General features: G+C 38.4%; 1 protein-coding gene across 1 annotated transcript in view; it reads left to right on the forward strand.

Annotated features, from left to right (window-relative positions):
- plcxd3 (phosphatidylinositol-specific phospholipase C, X domain containing 3) overlaps positions 1 to 19,899 on the forward strand; it is a 32,379-nt gene extending 12,480 nt beyond the window's left edge. The window contains exons 2-6 of the mRNA XM_015395357.1: positions 8,992 to 9,248; positions 9,493 to 9,666; positions 12,547 to 12,722; positions 14,030 to 14,131; positions 17,211 to 19,899. Coding sequence (XP_015250843.1) covers positions 8,992 to 9,248; positions 9,493 to 9,666; positions 12,547 to 12,722; positions 14,030 to 14,131; positions 17,211 to 17,373 — 872 coding nt within the window. The 3' untranslated portion in view covers positions 17,374 to 19,899. The remainder of the gene's footprint in view (positions 1 to 8,991; positions 9,249 to 9,492; positions 9,667 to 12,546; positions 12,723 to 14,029; positions 14,132 to 17,210) is intronic.

Genomic DNA, 19,899 nt, shown 5'->3' on the forward strand with positions numbered 1-19,899 from the left:
ACCGCAAATATGTCTTTATGAGCCTGAGACGTCAGGCCTAACTAACATCTTTAGAGAAATAACGTTCTGCGACCTGATTTTTATCATCTCAAAATCAGCATTGCAGCTATGCTAGCAACATTGTGCTTTCATTATGATTTAATTTCTCGATAGATAGTTAATCAGTTTTTACCTGTTTCATCCCGTGTCTCCTCTCCCCATCACCCCTGGCTCCCTCGCTTTGCCCCATTAGGTTTTCAAAAATAAATCAGTCTCAGTCGCTCTCTTGTCATCTCGTGCTGCATTCACTGCAGTCCGACATTGGAAATTAGCGGCCGTAATTTTCAAATTATCCATCATTCATAAGCCTCGAAACCCCTACCACCAACTGGGATAGCAGCAGGGGTGACATTTGCAACCCTATGCCACCCCAGTAGATCCGCTTATGCTTCTGTAGTTGAAGGGTCACATGTCTTTATATGAGAATATTGGGCCATAATAAAACCACAGGGGTCATCACTGGAATCTGAGAAACTTGTTTCCAGGACATAAACAAAATTAACAAAAGTTATTAAACAATGTGCAATTTAGTTTGGTTTAGAAAATTTCCCTACCATCTAACAGATCGATGTTGGTGGAGAAACTGGATATTTCTTGCAGTTTAGCAAATTATTGATAAGGTTCCAGGTAGACCCGATATCATTTGAGGCCTGGGTGAATATATTTGTATAAAAATACTTATTTTCTTAAATCAGCTTTAAATCTTTTTTTATATATTTTATATAGATTTTATATTAGTTTATTTATTCTACAAGATCCTTGGTTATCCAGGCCCTCCCTTTTGTGGAGTTAGCCTTTGATATATAGCTAATAAAGGGAAAGAAAGCATCTCAAGCCAAATTAGTAAGTACTAAAAAAAGGCTGTATGAACTCTTTTTTTTTAAACCTGAGAATCTTCTACCAAGAGAGCTGGGAAAAAAAAAATTCTATTTTTCCATTTTTCCTATCCATCAAAAGCCACTGACAGCCTGGGGGACACTGACAGGAAGTGGTCTGGCCAAACCAAAGCCACATCTAACTTAGAGGACAAGGTTCTGAGAGTTAACAGCTTGCACGATAGGCGGCTCACAGGACAAAAGCCTCCAGCACAGCTTAAGAAAAGTCTTAGTAAGCAAGCGTCAGCTTTAAATGTGAAAAACAAGACTTCTAGCTGCAGGTTCAACAGGAAGAGTTGCAGAAAGCGAGTAAATCCTAAGATGCCAGAATAAAATTAAGAGCCTTCCCAGTGCCATGAAATGAAAAATATCAGATACATCTTGCTACATACAAGTTATACTGTAGATATTTTCTCCCTTCTTCTTCTTTTAAATTGTAAGAAATGTTAAATTTTCTGTGGTGGACAATAAAAAGAAAAATAAACCTGTCTTATTTTAAACTTACCATAAACAAATATTTTTATTGGCTTGTGTTGGCTTAATACCTAAAGATAATCAATTAATTCGTACCTTAAATTTACACTAACCTGTTTGGGTTTTAAATTGATACTTGCCATTGTGATATTTCAGTTTTTCTTTTTTGACAAATTCCCAAGAAGTGAACTATTATAGGATACAATGACTACAAGCCTGTAGCCCTCATATCTTTGGTCATGACCTCCTTTGAGTTGCTGGTGTTGATGATTTGAAAGGGATCACAAACCTGCTGGATCCCCTATATTTCACTTACCAGGAAAGCAGATTATGCAGTCAGTCTGGGATTGTACCATCTCAGCCACCAGGGAACATAGGCTAGGACCCAGATAACCTCCACCAGAAGCTCACGCACCTTAGTGCTAACCTCCACCTATCAATGGATCCCCAGCTTACTGAATGACCGATAACAGAATGAGAGACTGGGCAGTCTCTTGTCCAGCAAAACAACTGTTTGCACTGGGCTTGAACTAAACCTAACGAAGACTGCTAAGGTTAGAAAAGAATAGAATAGAATTGAAAAAAAAAAATCCCTTTATTGTCCCACAATGAGGAAATTCATGTGTTTACAGCAGCAATAGGATTATAGAAAAAATTGTCACACAAATGTGGAATTTAGATGTAAATGTATAAGAATAACATTCNATCCATCCATCCATCCATCCATCCATCCATCCATCCATCCATCCATCCATCCATCCATCCATCCATCCATCCATCCATCCATCCATGGCCCAAGTGGAAGGGGAGAGGCCCAGATGTCCCTCTCCCCGGCCACTTGGGCCAGCTCCTCCAGGGGAACCCCAAGGCGCTCATAATAATAATACTTAATAATGAAAAGTTAAAAGATAAACAATAAAACATGTAGCACAAGATGCCACAGTTCATCTGCACAACTTCTCAGAAGCCTGAAGCTGATGCCATCTGGACCTGCAGCCTTTCGCACCTTGACCTTTTGCAGCTCATTCCTCACCTGTTTTGTTGAATGCGTTAAGATGGAGGGGGTGGGCTGTGTGTTGGAATTCTTTGGACTAGGGGTGTTGGGTGATATTTTGGAGCTGGGAGGTGTGAACTAGTTAGTCGTTGAAGAAGCTGAAGGTAACAGTAAGGGGTTCTGGGCTGGGGGAGGACTGATCAAACCTGTTGAATTACTGGTTCTGATAGTGAACCCACTTCAAGTCTCCAACAGCCTGGGTCCTCTGATTTTGGCCTGAGATTGTCTTCAGGCTTTTCCAGATTGCTCTAGTGTTGTTCCGTTGCAGCTGATCCTAAATCTTCTTCTTGTAGCTGTTCTTCCAATCCCTGAATTTCTTCCTTAGTTCTTTCTGCACTCCTCTCAGCTCCTCCTCGTTCCCTGATGTAAAGGATATCCTCTTTTCTTTCAAAAGTACCTTTATCTCAGGGTTGATCCACGGTTTGCTATTGGAGAAGTGACAAATCTTTCTGATAGGCACAGTGTTGTCCTCACAGAAGTTAATGTAATCTGTGATGCAGTCTTTGATACTATTGATGTCCTGTTGATTAGGAGCACGGAGCTCTTCCAACACAGGATTGGAGAAACAGTCCCTCAGAGCTTCTTCAGCTTCCACAGACCATCTCATCACTGTGCGTTTCATAGCTGGTTCTCTGCGCACCAGGGGTTTGTACAAAGGCAGGAGATAAACTACATTGTGGTCAGAGTTCCCCAGGGGAGGGAGAGGCGATGAGCTGTGTGCCTCCTTAGTGTTAGCATACAGTAGATCCAGTGTTTTATTGTCTCCTGCAGTTAACATAGTGTGTGAATGTGGGAAGGGTGGAAAACAGGGAGACATGGTTGATGTCCCAAGAAATCAGAAAAAGAACCTGATGGTGTTGTGTTTGCACAAACTATCGGTGTGCAGAGAACCAGCTATGAAATGCAAAATGATGAGAGGGTTTTTGAAAGCTGAAGAAGCTCTGTGGGACTGTTTCTCCAGTTGTACAAGCCATCAAGCTGTAGAACTCCTCACTTGGAGGAAGGAAAAGGTGACAGGAAGACGGACAAGGGTCAGCAACCTCCCCCTTGGACATTATATGCAAAACATTACCTATTGTCACTTTTGTTGGATATTCTTTTCTCTCACTGTGCACCGAGCATCCTGCTCAGACAGAAAAGCACACTGTGAAATCCAGGAGGACTCCAACCATGGTTCAGGCGAACAGATCAGGCAGGAACAGACAGGCTCAGTGGGTGAGAGGGAACGGAATCAGGAAGACAGAACCCCAAGGGAGCTTAAAAACTCTCACCACTGGTTACAGAATATTTTTCTAAGGACACTGCCTAGAGAATAAACTCCTCACTGGAACATGAACCCTAGAAAAAAACTAAAACTAAGTACACTGACTGGACACAAAAAAGGGAGCAAACAGAAAGCATCTGATTTGGCCATGATAGCTGGAACTGAGCCCAATATAAGGGAAACTGGCAGGCGAATGAAATGAGTGATAATTAGGAGCTGGAAAGAGTTAAGCAGGTGAGAGGCATGAGTAATTAAGGCCAGCTATAACAGCAGATCATTTAAAGCTGATTCAGATTATAAAAAATATATTTATTGGATAACAAACCTACTTGTAAATGATGAAATGATAAATGTATCAAAAATACCAATGTACCAAACTGCATTTACTGTTACGAGTTTGATTGAAAAGGCACCAGTATCATCCTTATGAAATGACACTTCTGTCTAATCATTTCCAGTCCATGACAGCTGGGATTTGTTTGTTTTGTTATTTTTTCTGAATGTAAATCCCCCTGCTTTTAGCCAGTTGTTTACATTCTTTTCTTCATATCAACTTCTGTTTCAGCCAACTATTTTTCATTTCTTTTATTCTGCTGTTTCTATCTTAAAGCAATACGCACTTATCCCCAAGTAATTCATTACAACAACTTAAAACATAACGTAGCCCCCTGAATGATATTCACACTGTTGAATGGCACAGCCTGAGCCCTAATTTTTGATACATAATCTGTGTAATGAGCGAAGGATTGATGGCAGAAGCATTAGAACCTCAAATGCTTGCATTTTGCTAAATGAGATGAATCATCAAATTTTATTAAAACTAATGCACAATAGTTTTTTTTTTTTATTTTTTTTTTATAAATTTGTAAAAACTTCTAGGTTTAAGTGGCAGATGCTACTTATGCCTTTTGAGTGTATGTACATTTTTAGTTGCGATTCTATGCAGTCCTTTTTAAAGGAGACCCTTGGACTGTTAAAATGACTCATCTAAATGGTGTGACAGCTTTTGAAAAATTCCCCCCGTCTTCTCTATCTCATAATTAATGTTAGGCATTATGACTCAGAATTCTAGGTCATGAAGCCCCTATTCTAAACTGCTGAACGAGCATATTTTTAATAAGACTCGATAAAATTTTGAAGACATGTTTCTCTTTTTTCCTAGTAGTAGTATTGTGTAGAATCATTTTTGGTGTTTTTATTTAATCTGTTTATTCTCACTTGATAAATATATAAGCAATACAAAATATTTCCTTGGTATTTCTCAACTGTTGGTAGTATAATATTTGACACAGAGAAAGCCTGAAGCAACAGAGAAGCTTTAACCTAGATTACATACTGTAGAAAGAACTCCTCCATAGTGCTTTTTGTGATAAATTGTGAGACCGAGACTGATTATTGACATACATGCTTTGATATAGATAATTGTAGGATGTCGGTGAGAATATCAGTTATATTTGCTTTCTGTTTCAATTTCATCATATTTATCATCAAACAGAACTTTGTTGCAAGGACTTTTGTGTGTTCATGTCTAATGAAGCAAAACGCCCCTGTGTCAAAAAAAGGAAATACAAAATAGTCAGCAGTGCAACGTTGCAGCTGGTTATGGCCGCACTGTGTCACGCTCTGACCCTAATGGTGCGGCTCAGCCAGTTGTGATACAGTTAGATCCTCTGCCCCAGGTTTCAGCTGTCCGCCCTGCTTATGGTCATTCTCTGTGTTGGCAGTAAAGACCTGGCTCTGGTGCATGTAGATAGTTGAAGGTCAGTTCAGGTTCCTTGTCAGTTTGTTGTTGATGGAAACGCATATTTCTGTGTGCCTAAGTGGAAAATGTGATCCAGAGGAAGCATAGATTGCAAAGACAAGACAGGTTTGAATAGATACAATTTGCTAAAAGAACTTTACCCTTATGGACTCAACCTTCAGGTTTAACTATTGAAATTCGATTTTGTTTTGTTTAAGATAAAAATGTGAAAAGCCTCAAATGTAAAATGCCTCAAAATACTCGCACAGTAAACACACGTGTAAACAAGGTATTTCAAGGACAGGATAACAACTCAAAGATTATGAGATTGCTTTGGGACTTGAAAATGACTGGTGTTTAAAACAAATGTTAGAGATTTTACAAGTTTAACCATGTTAGGAAAAGTTTCATACATTCATCAAATAAAAATATCCAGGAAGTGTTGTCCTTCATGTATTGAATAATTAGAGAAACTTGCTATGTAACATCATCACAAACATGTAACATCATGTGGTTCAGATCAGTGAACATTAAGATTTTTCAGCGGCGTTAATCAAAAGACTTCAATTATTAGCTCAAAAATTAGATGCACTGACCTACTTTTACATAAGGTCTACAAAATTGTGGGAAAGATTGCTAATTTGGTGAGGTGAAAAAGTTTCGCCACACAAATTAGATCCAATGAAGGGCTGATCACTTCCATTTCATGCTCACTTAATGCAGAAGTTCATGCAAAATGAGCCCCAACCAAGTAAGTATGCAAACTTTATAGTACATGATTTTCATTATGCTTAGATTTCATTATAACAAAATCTTTATTTTTTTCTTATAGTGTATTTTCAGATAGTTTTAAGAACATCTTCAAAGTAACACATTTGCAACTGAATAATCAATCCCTTGACTAGTCGCACATATTTAAACAATTTAATTAAAAAACTAAATAGAAAAATACATTATGTTTTCTAAGCACCAAATGTAAATGTCAGAAAGTCCCTCTGCTAAATGAACTATGATAGGAAGCACCCAGCTGTCTTTTTTCTACCTCCTTCTTTACTGTCAGCATGATTTGGACAGCTTTTATCACAAAGACAGCTGACACACTTTCCCTTTTGCTTAAGCTTTCTTAGTGATTTACTGTACTTGGATTAAGCCAAGTTATTCAGTTCTGCTAATGACCTGATTATTTGACTCAAGTGTGTTGAAGCAGAAAGACATCTAAAAGGTGCAGCACACTGAACCTCAAGGACTGGAATTAAAGAACCCTGTGTCAGAGGGTTCCTGGGTTAAACACACTCTAATGAAATAATGCAGCAATATCACGCACCCTCAGGACTCATTAAATCTCAAAGGTATTGGTTGGACACCTTTGAACTAAACTAACAGGCTGAACGAGGACGACATAATCAGATAAGTATCTAATAAGCCCTCATTAACTCTAGGGGATACTAATAGCAACAGCTTAGGTTAAACAATCTGCTAAAATGACAATTGAAAAACATCACAGAAACACATTTTCTATGGTGTTGATGTCTGGAGACTGGCTAGGCCACTCCAGGACCTTGAAATGCGTTTTATGGAGCCACTCCTTCGTTGCCTGGGCGGTGTGTTTGGGATCAAGGTCATGCTGCAAGATCCAGCCACATTTCATCATCTCAAGGCTCTCACTGATGGAAGGAGGTTTTGGCTTAAAAACTCATGATACATAAATCTCAAGATTCATTCTTCCCTCAACATGGATCATTTATCCTGTCCCCTTTGCAGAAAAACCGCCCAATAGTATGATGCTTCCTCCCCTTGCTACTCAGGTATGATGTTCTCAGGATGCAATTCTGCATTCTTCTTTCTCCAAACAGGACGAGTTCTATTTCGGTTTCATCTGACCACATGATATTCTCCCAATCCTCTTCTTGGTCATCCATATGCTCCCTGGCAATCTTCAGGCAGGCCTGGCCATGTACTGGCTTGAACAGGGGGACAATTCTGGCACTGCAGGATTTGAGTCCCTCTCGGTGTAGTGTGTTACTTATGGTAGCCTTTGTTACTTTGTTCCCAACTCTCTGCAGGTCATTCATCAGGTACCTCAGTGTAGTTCTGGGATTTTTTCTCACCATTCTCAGGATCATTTTGATCCCATGGATGAGATCTTGCAAGGAGCCCCAGAACGAGGAAGATTATCAGTGTTCTTATATGTCTTCCATTTTCTTAGAATTGCTCCCATAGTTTTTTTTTCACACCAAGCTGCTTGCCTATTGTAGATTCACTCTTCCCAGCATGGTGCAGGTCTACAATGTTGTTCCTGGTGTCCTTCGACAGCTCTTTGGTTGAGTTTAGAGTGTGACTGTTTGAGTTTTTTATACAGATAACAAGTTCAAACAGGTGCCAATAATACAGTTAGCGAGTGGAGGACAGGAGAGCTTCTTAAAGAAGAAGTTACAGGTTTGTGAGAGTCAGACATCTTACTGGTTTGTGGGTGACCAAATACTTATTTTCCACCATAATTTACAAATAAATATTAAAAAAATCCTACAATGTTATTTCCTGCATTGTTTTTCCTCATTTTGTCTCTCATAGTTGAAGTCTACCTATGATGAAAAAAACAGAACCCTCTCATTATTCTAAGTAGAAGAACTTGCACAGCAGGCTGTGAATGTAACAACTCGCTCCATTCATATTGCCCCACGTTTCCTATTTAATTATTAATTCATTTTACAAGATTACATTAAAAAATGTCACTTTGTATCCCATTGCAAATGAGATACTAGCGTATAATACACGTATGCGATCCATTTTCAAAAACAGGATCTTACCACAATGATCATTTTATGTAAATTACTAAGTATAGTTAGTGTATGTTTTTATTATACTTTATCCCACTTTTTATCACACAATATGCAATCTTCGTCTCAGCGATTCCGTGGTAAAGTTGAAACAGACTACAGCATAGGCCTTGGCCTAGGTTTTAAGTCAAACATGAATTTAAATAAAGTCGGAGCGAACTGGAGCGGAGTTAAATCGTCGGCCTTTGACTTGAAAATTACTCTGCGCTCCACCATATTTCTTCCGCTCCTCTCCATGCTCCGCTCACACGCTCTGACATGTGCACAAAATGCTTTCCAGAACTTTACTTGTATTTTTTTTTCAACATTCAGAGCCAGGAAAATATCCTTATCTGCTTACAATTAAAGGTCAATTGTTTTCCCTACTTTACCTTGAAAGTGAAATAAACCTTTGTGGTAGCACACTTCATTGTAAAGTGAATTATTGTAAGGTGCGTACACATATTGTAAGTAAACTTTGCACAGAAGAAAAATACATTTTAAAGTATGATCAATGAAAGATATTTTCCAACCATTCAGAGTTGACATTTTCAGATATTGTGGTATAAGACTAATCGGCCGCAGCTGTTGTTATTCAGTTGCTTGTTGCCATGGCATCCTGCTGTTTTCCTATATTGACCGTGATTTCTTTACAGCTGAATTTAACCAGAAATACAACCTGCAACTGACAGGACCTTCATGCAGACTTATGCTTGTGTCCTCCCCAGGTTCTCACGATTCCTTCAGCTTTTACATTGATGAAGCATCTCCAGTGGGCCCAGAGCAGCCAGAGACGGTGCAGAACTTTGTGTCTGTTTTCGGTACAGTAGCCAAGAAGCTAATGAGAAAATGGTTGGCCACACAAACTATGAATTTCACTTGCCAGCTGGAGGCTGGGATCCGTTTCTTTGACCTGCGCATCTCAACCAAGCCCCGTGACCCTGACAACGAGCTCTACTTCGCCCACGGGCTCTTCAGCGCCACGGTCAGCAGAGTAGCACACAGCCCTCATGGGTTTTGATATACTGGCTTTTTAGTTATGTTTGTTGTTGCTTAATGATGTTATTTCATTTCCCTGCATTTGGTAGTTTATTTAAGCTTACTCTCAAGTGCAGACTGAGAGCCTAATCATTTAAGTCACTACAAGGGGTTCAAGTGGGAAGTCAGTTGATGTCAGGCAGCCAGTGAAAGGATTTCTTAATAGGGGGATTTTATGTGTCTGTTTTCAGGTACGGGAAGGTTTGGAGCAGATCAGCAGTTTCCTGTCAGCTCATGCCAAAGAGGTTGTTTTCCTGGACTTCAACCACTTCTACGGTGTACAGAACCTACATCATGAAAAGCTAGTGACCATGCTTAAAGAAGTGTTTGGAGAGAAACTCTGCCCAGTGATTTTTGCTCAAGAGGTACAAATGTGTTTAAATTCTAAAAAGGAGTGTAGCAGTAAGAATGTTCAAGTAAATTTGTGTTCATTATAGATTATTATCAGTATCATGTGTTTTATTTTAGGGGGCTTTTTAATTTAAACAACGTATCACAAATAGAATATAATATAGATTTATGGTGGTGGTTCATTTTCATCTTCTCTGCCCTGTACAAAAGCCTGTTTATGTTTTGATCTCCTGTTTTCACTATGATGCTTATAATAAGTAGCCTGATAAACCAGACTAAATGTGAAATTAAATGTGTAATTTAGTCTGGCCCCGACGAATGAGACAGAAGACGGAAGATTGTTGATGAGAACAACCCGTTGTTTTTCAAACCATATCTGTGCCTATTGGCCAACGCTTTGACAAATGAGCGCAACTGACTGTGATGTAGTAAGCGCGACAGAAAGCTGGTGGGGGAGTGTAAAAAAAACAGCCTGTCTGTAAAGCGGTGAATACTACCTTCTTAAAAATGAATGAGCATAGAGCCTCTTCCTGGTCTCGTTTTAACAAAAAAACCCAAGTGTAGTTTTTCCAAAACTGATTCCAAAGCTGAGTAAAACGAGAACTGTTCAATAGTTGTTGCCGTCTTTCTTGTTGGGCTTTCTCCAGTTTCGCGCGGCTTTGTCGTCACGCCCTCAAAACCCTACCCGCTTTGCATCTACTCAAATTCATTTTTTGCCTGAATGATTCTAAATGACTTTCTCTTCACATCTTCCCAGCTTTTGGCTTATCGCATATAGATGATACTTTCTCACTCTCTTATAATAGTGGGCTCCATTTAGGATTTCAATATTGATTTCTTTGTGACTGACAGAAATTGACAAATTATAAAACAATTGGTTGACATGTAGTTGGAAGTATTTTCTTTCCTCGCTTTTCCACATCTTAGCTGCTGCTAGAACTGCCCTCATGTAAGATATCAGAAGTTGTACCATCTAACCTTTACCTTTCCTGGTTCACATTGCTGCAATGACAACTATTACCATTGACGACATTTGTTATGTGCCATTTCATGATTCAATAAGTCCCTGGGCAGAGAGCAGTATAACTCATCCACCCCTCACCCCCCCGTGCTGGATTTTATTTTGATCATTACAGTCAAGTCTTGATGATGATGGGAAGCCTTTAAACCTGCACTTAGCTCATATGTTATTTCTAGATGGTTTATAGTAATCTCTTTGGAGTAAATGCATCCTGGGTCTTGCCCATTGCTTCTGTAATGAGCTCAGAACTTAGGACCCAATAGTCGAGGCCAGGGGAACTGTGGCAAGATTCAAAACGCTTAAATTTTTTTTTAGAAAAAATAATCAGGATGTGGAGCTGTGCATCTGCAGCGGCAGCGGGGGAGGCAGGGGAACTGCCAACCACACAGGTAAGTAACTATGATAATCTGAAAGAAGATGATTATCCATGAGAGTAATTTACCTGGTTTAACAGTTCAGTCCGTCCCTTCAAAGCGAGGCAGGATCCAACCGATGGACTGCCAAACGAGTTGCGGCGGTTGCCGCCCAAAGTGAACCAGATGCTGCAGCCCCAGTAAACAAGCATGAATGCGAGCAAGGTCAGGGAAACAGTTCAGAACAGATAGGCTCAGAGATCCAGGAGTCCGTAACCTGGTAAGGGGTTCCACTCAAAACAGGAACAGACAGGTCCAGGGTTCCAGTTCCAGAGAGTTTAGGCAGAACGTTCAGATGGGAACAGGCAAGCTCAGTAGTTGAGAGGCAGAAAAAGGAATGATAACAGGAAAACTATGGTACTTTAAAACTAGCTCCCTCCATTGAGAAAAGAACAGGAGCAGGCAACTATCATTGAATAAGAGACCAGAAATGATCAGGAACGCTACGATAACTAAAAACCTCTCACCACTGGCCTCCGGGAATGAGAACATTAACTATGGAATCTACAATGATCCCAACTCAACAAACACCATCAACCATCTGGCCCCGATAGCTGGGCCTGAGCCGTATATAAAGTTGCAGGAGCAGGTGGATGAGATGAGTGATAATGGGTAACTTGGCAGAGGAAGGCAGGTGAGGGAAATGAGCAATTAGGTCAGTGCTGAATCATGACAGCTTCAGCCTCTATTTTCCTTGGATCTAGAGTTTGCTTCTTTGCAGTTATGATAAGTACCTATATGCTTTCTGCTGCTCTTCAGCCATTACTCAGACTTCTGGAGTGAGTAGGTATTTTGCTCTGTGGTTCCTTGTGGTCCTCTCCTTGCAATCTGTTTCTGTTGCTTGAGAAATTAATTCTAACAGTTCCATTGTCTGCATCTTTGTAATGTAATTTGTTCTTACAATCCTGGATGGCGGCTCTTAGAATTACTAGTCTTTGGCATCCCTCTTGCAGCTTGGCATAAAATCACATGTTGTAGAAGAAATTTCTGTGTGCTTGTAAGGACAATGAAACACTGAATGCTTAATTTTTTCTGCTCATTTGTAGGTAAAATATTTCCTTGAATTAAACATGCACAGAGTAAAATATATAGAAACATTTTCTTGTTCAAATCATTTTAGTATTTAATATTTTTTTGTGGATTTTGGAATATATTCCAAAATATTTAGACGTTTTAGGGTTTGTAGGAGTCTTTTTGGTTTTATGAAAATGAATCAGCACTATGTATAAATATTGGATGATTCTGTAAATATTATCTCATGTACCGAAATGAAATGAAACAGTGGTAATGAGCTGTATTTCTATTGTCAAATTTAGTGGAACCCTACTGTATAATGTTCATTGTTTTGAGTTTTGGATCCTCTGTTATGAATATGATTTGGCTTTCTTAAACTGTTTTTTGTCTCACATTTTGTCTCACTACATTACTTTTTACCTTGAATGTTATGTGATTGAGCCTAGGTGACCCTGAAATATCTTTGGGAGAAGGAGTACCAGGTGCTTGTCTTCTATCACCACCCCATGGCCCTAGAGGTGCCCTTCCTCTGGCCTGGCCAGATGATGCCTGCTCCGTGGGCAAACACCACTGACCCAGAAAAGCTGGTTCAGTTTCTCCAGGCATCTGTAACTGACCGCAGGTTTGTGGTAGACTTCAATTGGCAACTCAAATACAATTTTCATCAGATTACATACAAGCCACCTAAGCATAAATGTTATGTTATTTTATTCGTCTTTTATTACTGTATTTGTACTGATTAATTTGTATGAATTTCTTTAAATCGTGCAAAATCAAATTTATGTCTATAACCTCCAATATTATCTCCATTCCAAGTCTTCTTTGTATAAATGTCAATTAGCAGGTTGCAGGGATATATTTTTCATATACCTTAAGATTCTGTCATTATTTCAGTTGGATAACTAACATGCTTTCTCTGCATTACTATTCCAAGGTTTCCTGTCGCTGGCTTGACTTTTAAGCAAAGGCTATGTATATTTAATAAGAGTTAGGTCAGGGTCATTGCAGACGCTTGATATCAGTCAAGTCTATCTATAAAGCAAGGCTTTTATATGTGTTTATTAACAGCTTAAAAAGATGCTCAAATATCAAGTCAGTGCCAGGAAACCTTCCTGTTTACATACAGTGAATTTATCTGCAAAGAAAAATGTTCACAAATACTGCCAGATAATGTAAACAGTTTGCTGATGGCTAACTAAAATGGTTCCAAATTGCAAAGGTATTAGGTACCTTCACCTAATTACCTTGCAAAGGTATTAGGCAAAGGTGTATATATATATATATATATATATATATATATATATATATATATATATATATATATATATATATATTTATATATGCATAGTTTTTAAGCCTGCACAATAAAAAAAAATTACATTTCAACTAAGTACAGGTTTTCAAGCACATCATTGACATCTGTTGTGCCATCATTTCACCAAGAAAGAAATATTTTGTATGAATCTTAAACCCATTAGTATGACATCATCCCCATTATAAGCATATCTGTTTTATTTCCAAAAATAAGATGAATGCTTGATTCAAACAAAAGAGGCTGTTCTGTTAGGAGTCATGTATTTTGGTGGTTTCTGTTTTACCTTCCTCTGATTCAGAGGAAACTATCATAGTTATTTAATTGTATTTACTATTGTGGAAAGTAAAGATTAAAATCATTTTAAATCTTAAAAGGAGGCAAATCCAACAAAAATCAGCTCATGTCTGTAAGAATAGTAAATAGTCAAACGCTCCCTAATTACAGTGTTATTAATACATAGGAGGAGAATTTGGCAAAAAGCACTAAATGTGATATGTAAAAACATGTAAAACATTTTTTTAAGTGGCAATTCAGACAGAAGCATTATTCCAAAACTAGCAAAATAGTTGGGTTAAAAACAAGAGTTTAAAAAAGTGTCATTTTTTTTTCTGCAGGAGGAAGGGGACATTCTTTGTCTCCCAGGTGGTGTTAACACCGAAGGCAAGCACTGTGATGAAGGGAATGGCCAGCGGACTGAGGGAGACGATAACAGAAAGGTTTGTTTTCCAGAGACACACAAAAAAAAGGCTTTTTAATGTTTGTTTTCGGCATAATGACAGGGCATGCAAATCATGCAGAGTTTGCACCAATTAGGACACAGTGCAATAAACAGCTGGCACTCTGGGACCATAACTGTTGTAACACCTCAAGCGCCAGTGGTCTCTAAGGTGGGATAATTTACATATAACAACTCGCAGTGTGGGTACACACAGATAGAAATATGTGAGCCACTGTGGCATAAAATAACTTCATCAACATGAGTGTTGGTTTTTACACATGTCCCCTGGCATTTGACACTGACCTCATTTGAGCTGGTTTGTTGCTTTTAAAAAACAACCATATTTTTTTTTCCCTCATCACTCTATTTGTTTTCCCCCCCAAGTTGCAGGATTAATTTTCTGGAATTCTGCTTTGTCTATTTTTCTATCTGTCACCAGTCTGTTAAAGCTTTGGCACCAAAACCCATCCTTTTTTTTCCCTTGCATGAATTATTCACTGCGACAGGCTGGCAACCTGTCCAAGGTGTACCCCACCTTTCGGCCATAGACTGCCGGAAATAGGCACAGGCCCAACCACATTTGCTGACGGATTAAGTGGGAGAAGATGGATGGATGAATGAATTATTCATTTGATAATTTGTCTATCTAAAATTCACACCAGGCAGCTAGCTACTTTGATGCACACATCCTTCAAAATTGCAAGGGTTCATTTCACAAAATGAAACCTCACAAGAAAGCAACCATGCTCCACAAGGGGGGAGGAAGAAAGCTCCTACAATTCTATCAGCCAGAAATATGTGAAGCAAGGTACTGTGAAGATAATGTCCTTCCCTGGTGTTTGACATCTATGAACATGTCCAATGTGCGCTCAGCGTGCACTTCTCACAGCTTGACACTAGCTGTGAGAAGGACACCCAGAAGTCAGACATGACATGCTGTGTGAAAATATATCTTATATCACTCCTCACTCTTCTCTGCACAAAAATGATAAATCCATTTCCCTGAAAAACCATACAGTGCTGTACTGTACCTCTTTTTGTTGTTGTTTTTATTTTGCATTTTAGAAACAACAAGGTTAGCCAAACGATGGTGAGAGAATAAATAGTGCACAGTCACACACAAGATGTCAAAGGTATACGAACAATACAAGAGTGCACAACCATCAAACCAATAAGGACAGAGTAAATACAATGAGGTCATGAGTGTGAAAGCCAGCAAATAAAATGACAGTTTTAAATGGGATGTATGGGGCTAAGAAAAAGTATTTATCTATTTCATTAGGGACAGTACTTGCTGTTTTTCGCACAATTACATATTTTGACCCAATTTCATGCTCAGATGTACAATAACATGTGTAATTACAAAAGATACAAAGCTATCCACATCACCTTGGCCCAAATTGGCTCTATACCTAATTAGGGAATGTGGCACCATTGGCAACAAATAGCATCAGTAGGTAATGAAAAGTCCTTTACATTGCAATGATAAAAATTGTTGCCGAATTGCACCAAAGCTTAAGGTGAAAACTGAGTCAATATTCTCCTTCAGGATTTTTTGAATGGAGGCAGATCTCGACAACGTCCTGAATCAGGTCATCAAACTGTCACAACTCTCTGACTGTAAATCTGATGCTCTTATTGTGAAGTGCTGTGTGAACCTTATAATAGATGATACAAGATGCACACCTTTTTGCTCAGCGGTGCTGTGTGCTTCCATACTCTCCTCTTGGCGTCATTTTATTTGTCTTTCGGATTGTTGGATCCAGAATATTGATAAATTAGCAAGCCGTGCAAGTTAGCCGTGTGGAATGTGTTTTTTTTTTTTTATCTAGAATTTGTTGCCTTCATATTCACTCACTCACATTCACTCATATGCAACATTTATAGATGTGAACATTTCTTTTATGTGATCAAAGATAAGTAGAGTAACATGAATATCCTTTTGTACTAACATATTAGGTGTTAAATAAATGTTGATATAGTCTTACAAATACTGCCCTCTATAAATTTATATTTATTTTAGATATTGTACTTTGTATAACTTCATGTAACAAATTAACAGTCGGGTTTGTCCATTTTTAACATATTATTATTATTACTTATCGCTAGTGGGGAGCAGAGAACATTATGCAATATTTAAGATCTGTTGTCGATTTTTCTGTAGTTTAGCATGATTTACTAATGTCTATGGAATTAATGGTGTGAGCGGCTAATGTCCTATCGCTCTTCGAAACGTCGCCCATTATCTCTGAGGCTCTGGACTTGCCTCTCTTTGGAAGCCCCATCGTTGTTTTATGTTTTCTTATTTGCACATAATGGCTCTAACTGCTGCTTTTTGTCATCTATTAACCCACTTCATGTTTTTGTCAAAGAATAGACATTGCTAATCACTGATTTCTTAATTTAACAAGATAAAATTAGGTTTGATAAATATGTTTGCACAATGTGGGTCTTGGAAGCTGCAATAAAAAGGCTCCATTAACTCTGAGGCTGTAATTTGACCATAAAACATTTAAAGGTAATGATCTCATAGTTGAAAACAACTGGATGGTCTAAAAGGTCTAGCAGTTCATATGAATTAAATGCAGCACACTTTTAGGTGACTTAAACAACAAAAAATTGACATGGGAAATTAACTGGAGGCTGGTTACTTGATGCAAAATTTGTGTAAATGCAACATTATCTTGTACCATTTGAAAATCAAGTTGCGGAGTTTTGCATCAGTTCTAGCCTTGTGGTAGCTCTGAGAAGAAGTCAGCAATAATTAGAATAGTGTAACATTTTTATTTACGCATGCAATTTTAAATTCCAACAACTACATTTAACCCATCCCTTCGGGCTTAGTTGATTGCTATTCAGCACCCAGGAAGCTTTCTGTGGCTAAAGGTCTTTTTCAAATCAGTTTCAAACTGGTGAACCTGTGGCCTCTCCAGAATGCAAACTCATTGCCCTCTAACTACTAGGCCACTACTGCCTTTGCATAAAACCAGAATAAAATAATTGATGATGACTCAATAACATCTACATGTACCATCTGCTCCATATTTTTAACATGATTTGTGTTTGTTTCTTCGCAGGGCATTACCAGGCATGATGCAGTGGATAAGATCACAAAGACCTGGTGAAAACGGCATCAACATTATAACAGCAGATTTTGTTGAGCTTGGAGAATTCATCAGCGCTGTCATCAGCCTTAATTATCATCATCTGAACGAAGACGAGGACGATGATGCAACCTGAGAGGCCACAGTAGGGCATTGGAGAGTGCAGCCGGCACCACCAAATAAGGGGTGGTTGGGTCTGTGCTCTAATCCTATACTCTTTGGCATTTATTTCAGGAGGAAAGTGACATTTCGGCTCCTTTCTCTTTATTTAGGGCTATAGTGAACTGAGAGATCAGGGAGGGCGAAGAAGAGACCAAGCTTAGGCTGGTAAACATTTCACAAATGTTTGGTTGGAGCACTTAAAGAATGAGGTTTATTTGTTTCCTGTTTTTGGGATCAAGGTTTTTTTTTTATTTTTCAGAATTGATGGTTATTTTACTTACTCCCTTAGCTGTAAAACTATCAGCTTTTTCCACAAATGTACCATTTTCAGGCATACCACTCTATCAAACACATGTGTCTTAAGGCCACATTGACCCTCCAATAGCTTGACTTTTACATCAGTCTTGATATTCTAGTAACAGTTTTGCCAGAGGGTGTTTAAAATAAATGTTTAACTGAAGTCATTGGCTCGTAAATTGTAGCTAGCTCTTGTATGTCCTGTAAAGAAGATCAGTCCAAGTGCAGTCTTCTTTTTTTGTGTTTTAAACATTATGCATCTTCTTAGATATATCTGCAGGTGTTTTTCAAAACCTCCTCCTGATGTCTGAATGCGTGTGTTTAAAATGTGTTGTGCCAGTGGGTATATTCATTATACCAACAAAAAAGATTTCCATGTTTGTCCCCCAGCAGTAATCTTTCATTTAAGTTTTTGCTCAGTAATGGGATCGGAAGCTGTGGATTGATCGACTGATTAAAACCCTAGAATCGCTCATTTATAACCACACAGGAAGAGAGATTTAGAGTGCATCTTGGCTAACTGGAGAAAAGCATTAACACTGTTAGTACACACACATTTTTTCCGTCTGCACTCCACAATAATTACCCCATTTCCATGACAAGCATCTATTCACTCTGTTAGAAATGGACTAAATGCACCCATGCTGCCATTTTTAATGGTTAAGCATCAAACTGTTCCTTCTATACATGGTGGATCTTAAGATGTGATAGCAAAGTGTAAAAAATACATATTTTGATACGTGAGTACGCCCACATATCCAGCTTTTCTTTGCTGCTAGCTTGCCTTTTTGTGTGTTTGTGGTTACTGCCATACAGCAGTATATGTGAGTCACCATGAGATGTGTATTTTATAATAAAGGGTGACAAAACACCAAGCAGTCATTTAGCAACTTAAGTCATTAAATTGCATACATTATAGATTAAGCATTTTAAATTTGATCACAATAAGCTGAATCTACACCTGGCCCCTTTATGAATTTTAAGTCATAATTTGTTACTTGGTTAAAATTAATAGAGTCAATGCTATGTAAACACATGAAAACATGGTAGCTATGAAGTTCCATTAATACACTTCGGCTCATTAGTATCGCTTTCAGTCACCAACAATATTCCAGACACTGCAGTGTTTTCTCCCACAGTCGGATGTTTTGTCCCAGTTGAAGTTTCTGCAGGTCAGCCTTGATATGCTTATGATTTGTTAACTATTTTAAAAGGATATTTAAGATAATTTTGAACTTAGATCCTGTACGGATGTTATTGGTAAAGTAAGGTTATCTGCAGTATGCAAATTTTACATTGCAGCGATATATGCAGTCCCCACTTTTGCAAGATTAGATTGCTGAGTCCATTTTCTCAGCTAAAGTGCTAAAAATCGCTCAGAGGAGCCCATCCGCAGGAATAACAATTGGTTCGGGATGTTCCATATTATACAAAAAAACTTAAAGGTCTTAAACATGCAGAAAATATATCATGCAAACATCATGATTAATGTGACATTTCCTGTTGGGAATGTAAACTGTCAGGATATTCTAGGAAAGTTTGGTGTTGTTAAAAAACAAAAAACAAAAAAAAAAACAACATACTCAGCTCTTTGAAATCCTGAATGTAGGTTTTGTGAGCAAATGTGTCATTTCTTAAAAGTCTGATCTGAGTGACTGACTTTCAGAACACATATGTATTTTCCGCTCCAGTGCTTTCTCCTCTCCATGGTACCATGCAGCGTCAAACATTTTATATTGTGAAAGGTTTTTACATTCTACAACTGCTGAAAAAATGTAATTTACTTAAACATTCTTCTATTTCTTGTATTGATTTACAGATCTATTTGGTATTTAACTTTTTTTGCATGAATGAAAGCCCCTAGGAGGTTTCTGTACACCTACTTTCATTTTTACATTATAACCCTAAAGAGCATGTGTACATCTTAACTGGAAATGTTTCTCTCCTCTAAGAAAAATATCTGTTTTTTCTCAGTGCATCACCTGACCCCACCAATGAGAAAATTCCACATGGTGTTTTTAAGGACATTTGTGTCTCCACCCTGTCCAAACTGTTGTCATTGACCTTGTTTTTTGATGTGAAAAGAGTCCTTTGCTGTTGTAAATCTTCAAACTATGTTGCTCAAAATAAAGTGACTGTTCTTCGTGGAAAAAGGCCAATCAAATAAAGCTTCTATGCCTTCAGAGAAGGGTTATTCTGTGAG

This window comes from Cyprinodon variegatus, unplaced genomic scaffold, assembly GCF_000732505.1.
Source record: "Cyprinodon variegatus isolate N-32 unplaced genomic scaffold, C_variegatus-1.0 Scaffold26, whole genome shotgun sequence".
Lineage (NCBI taxonomy): Eukaryota > Metazoa > Chordata > Actinopteri > Cyprinodontiformes > Cyprinodontidae > Cyprinodon > Cyprinodon variegatus.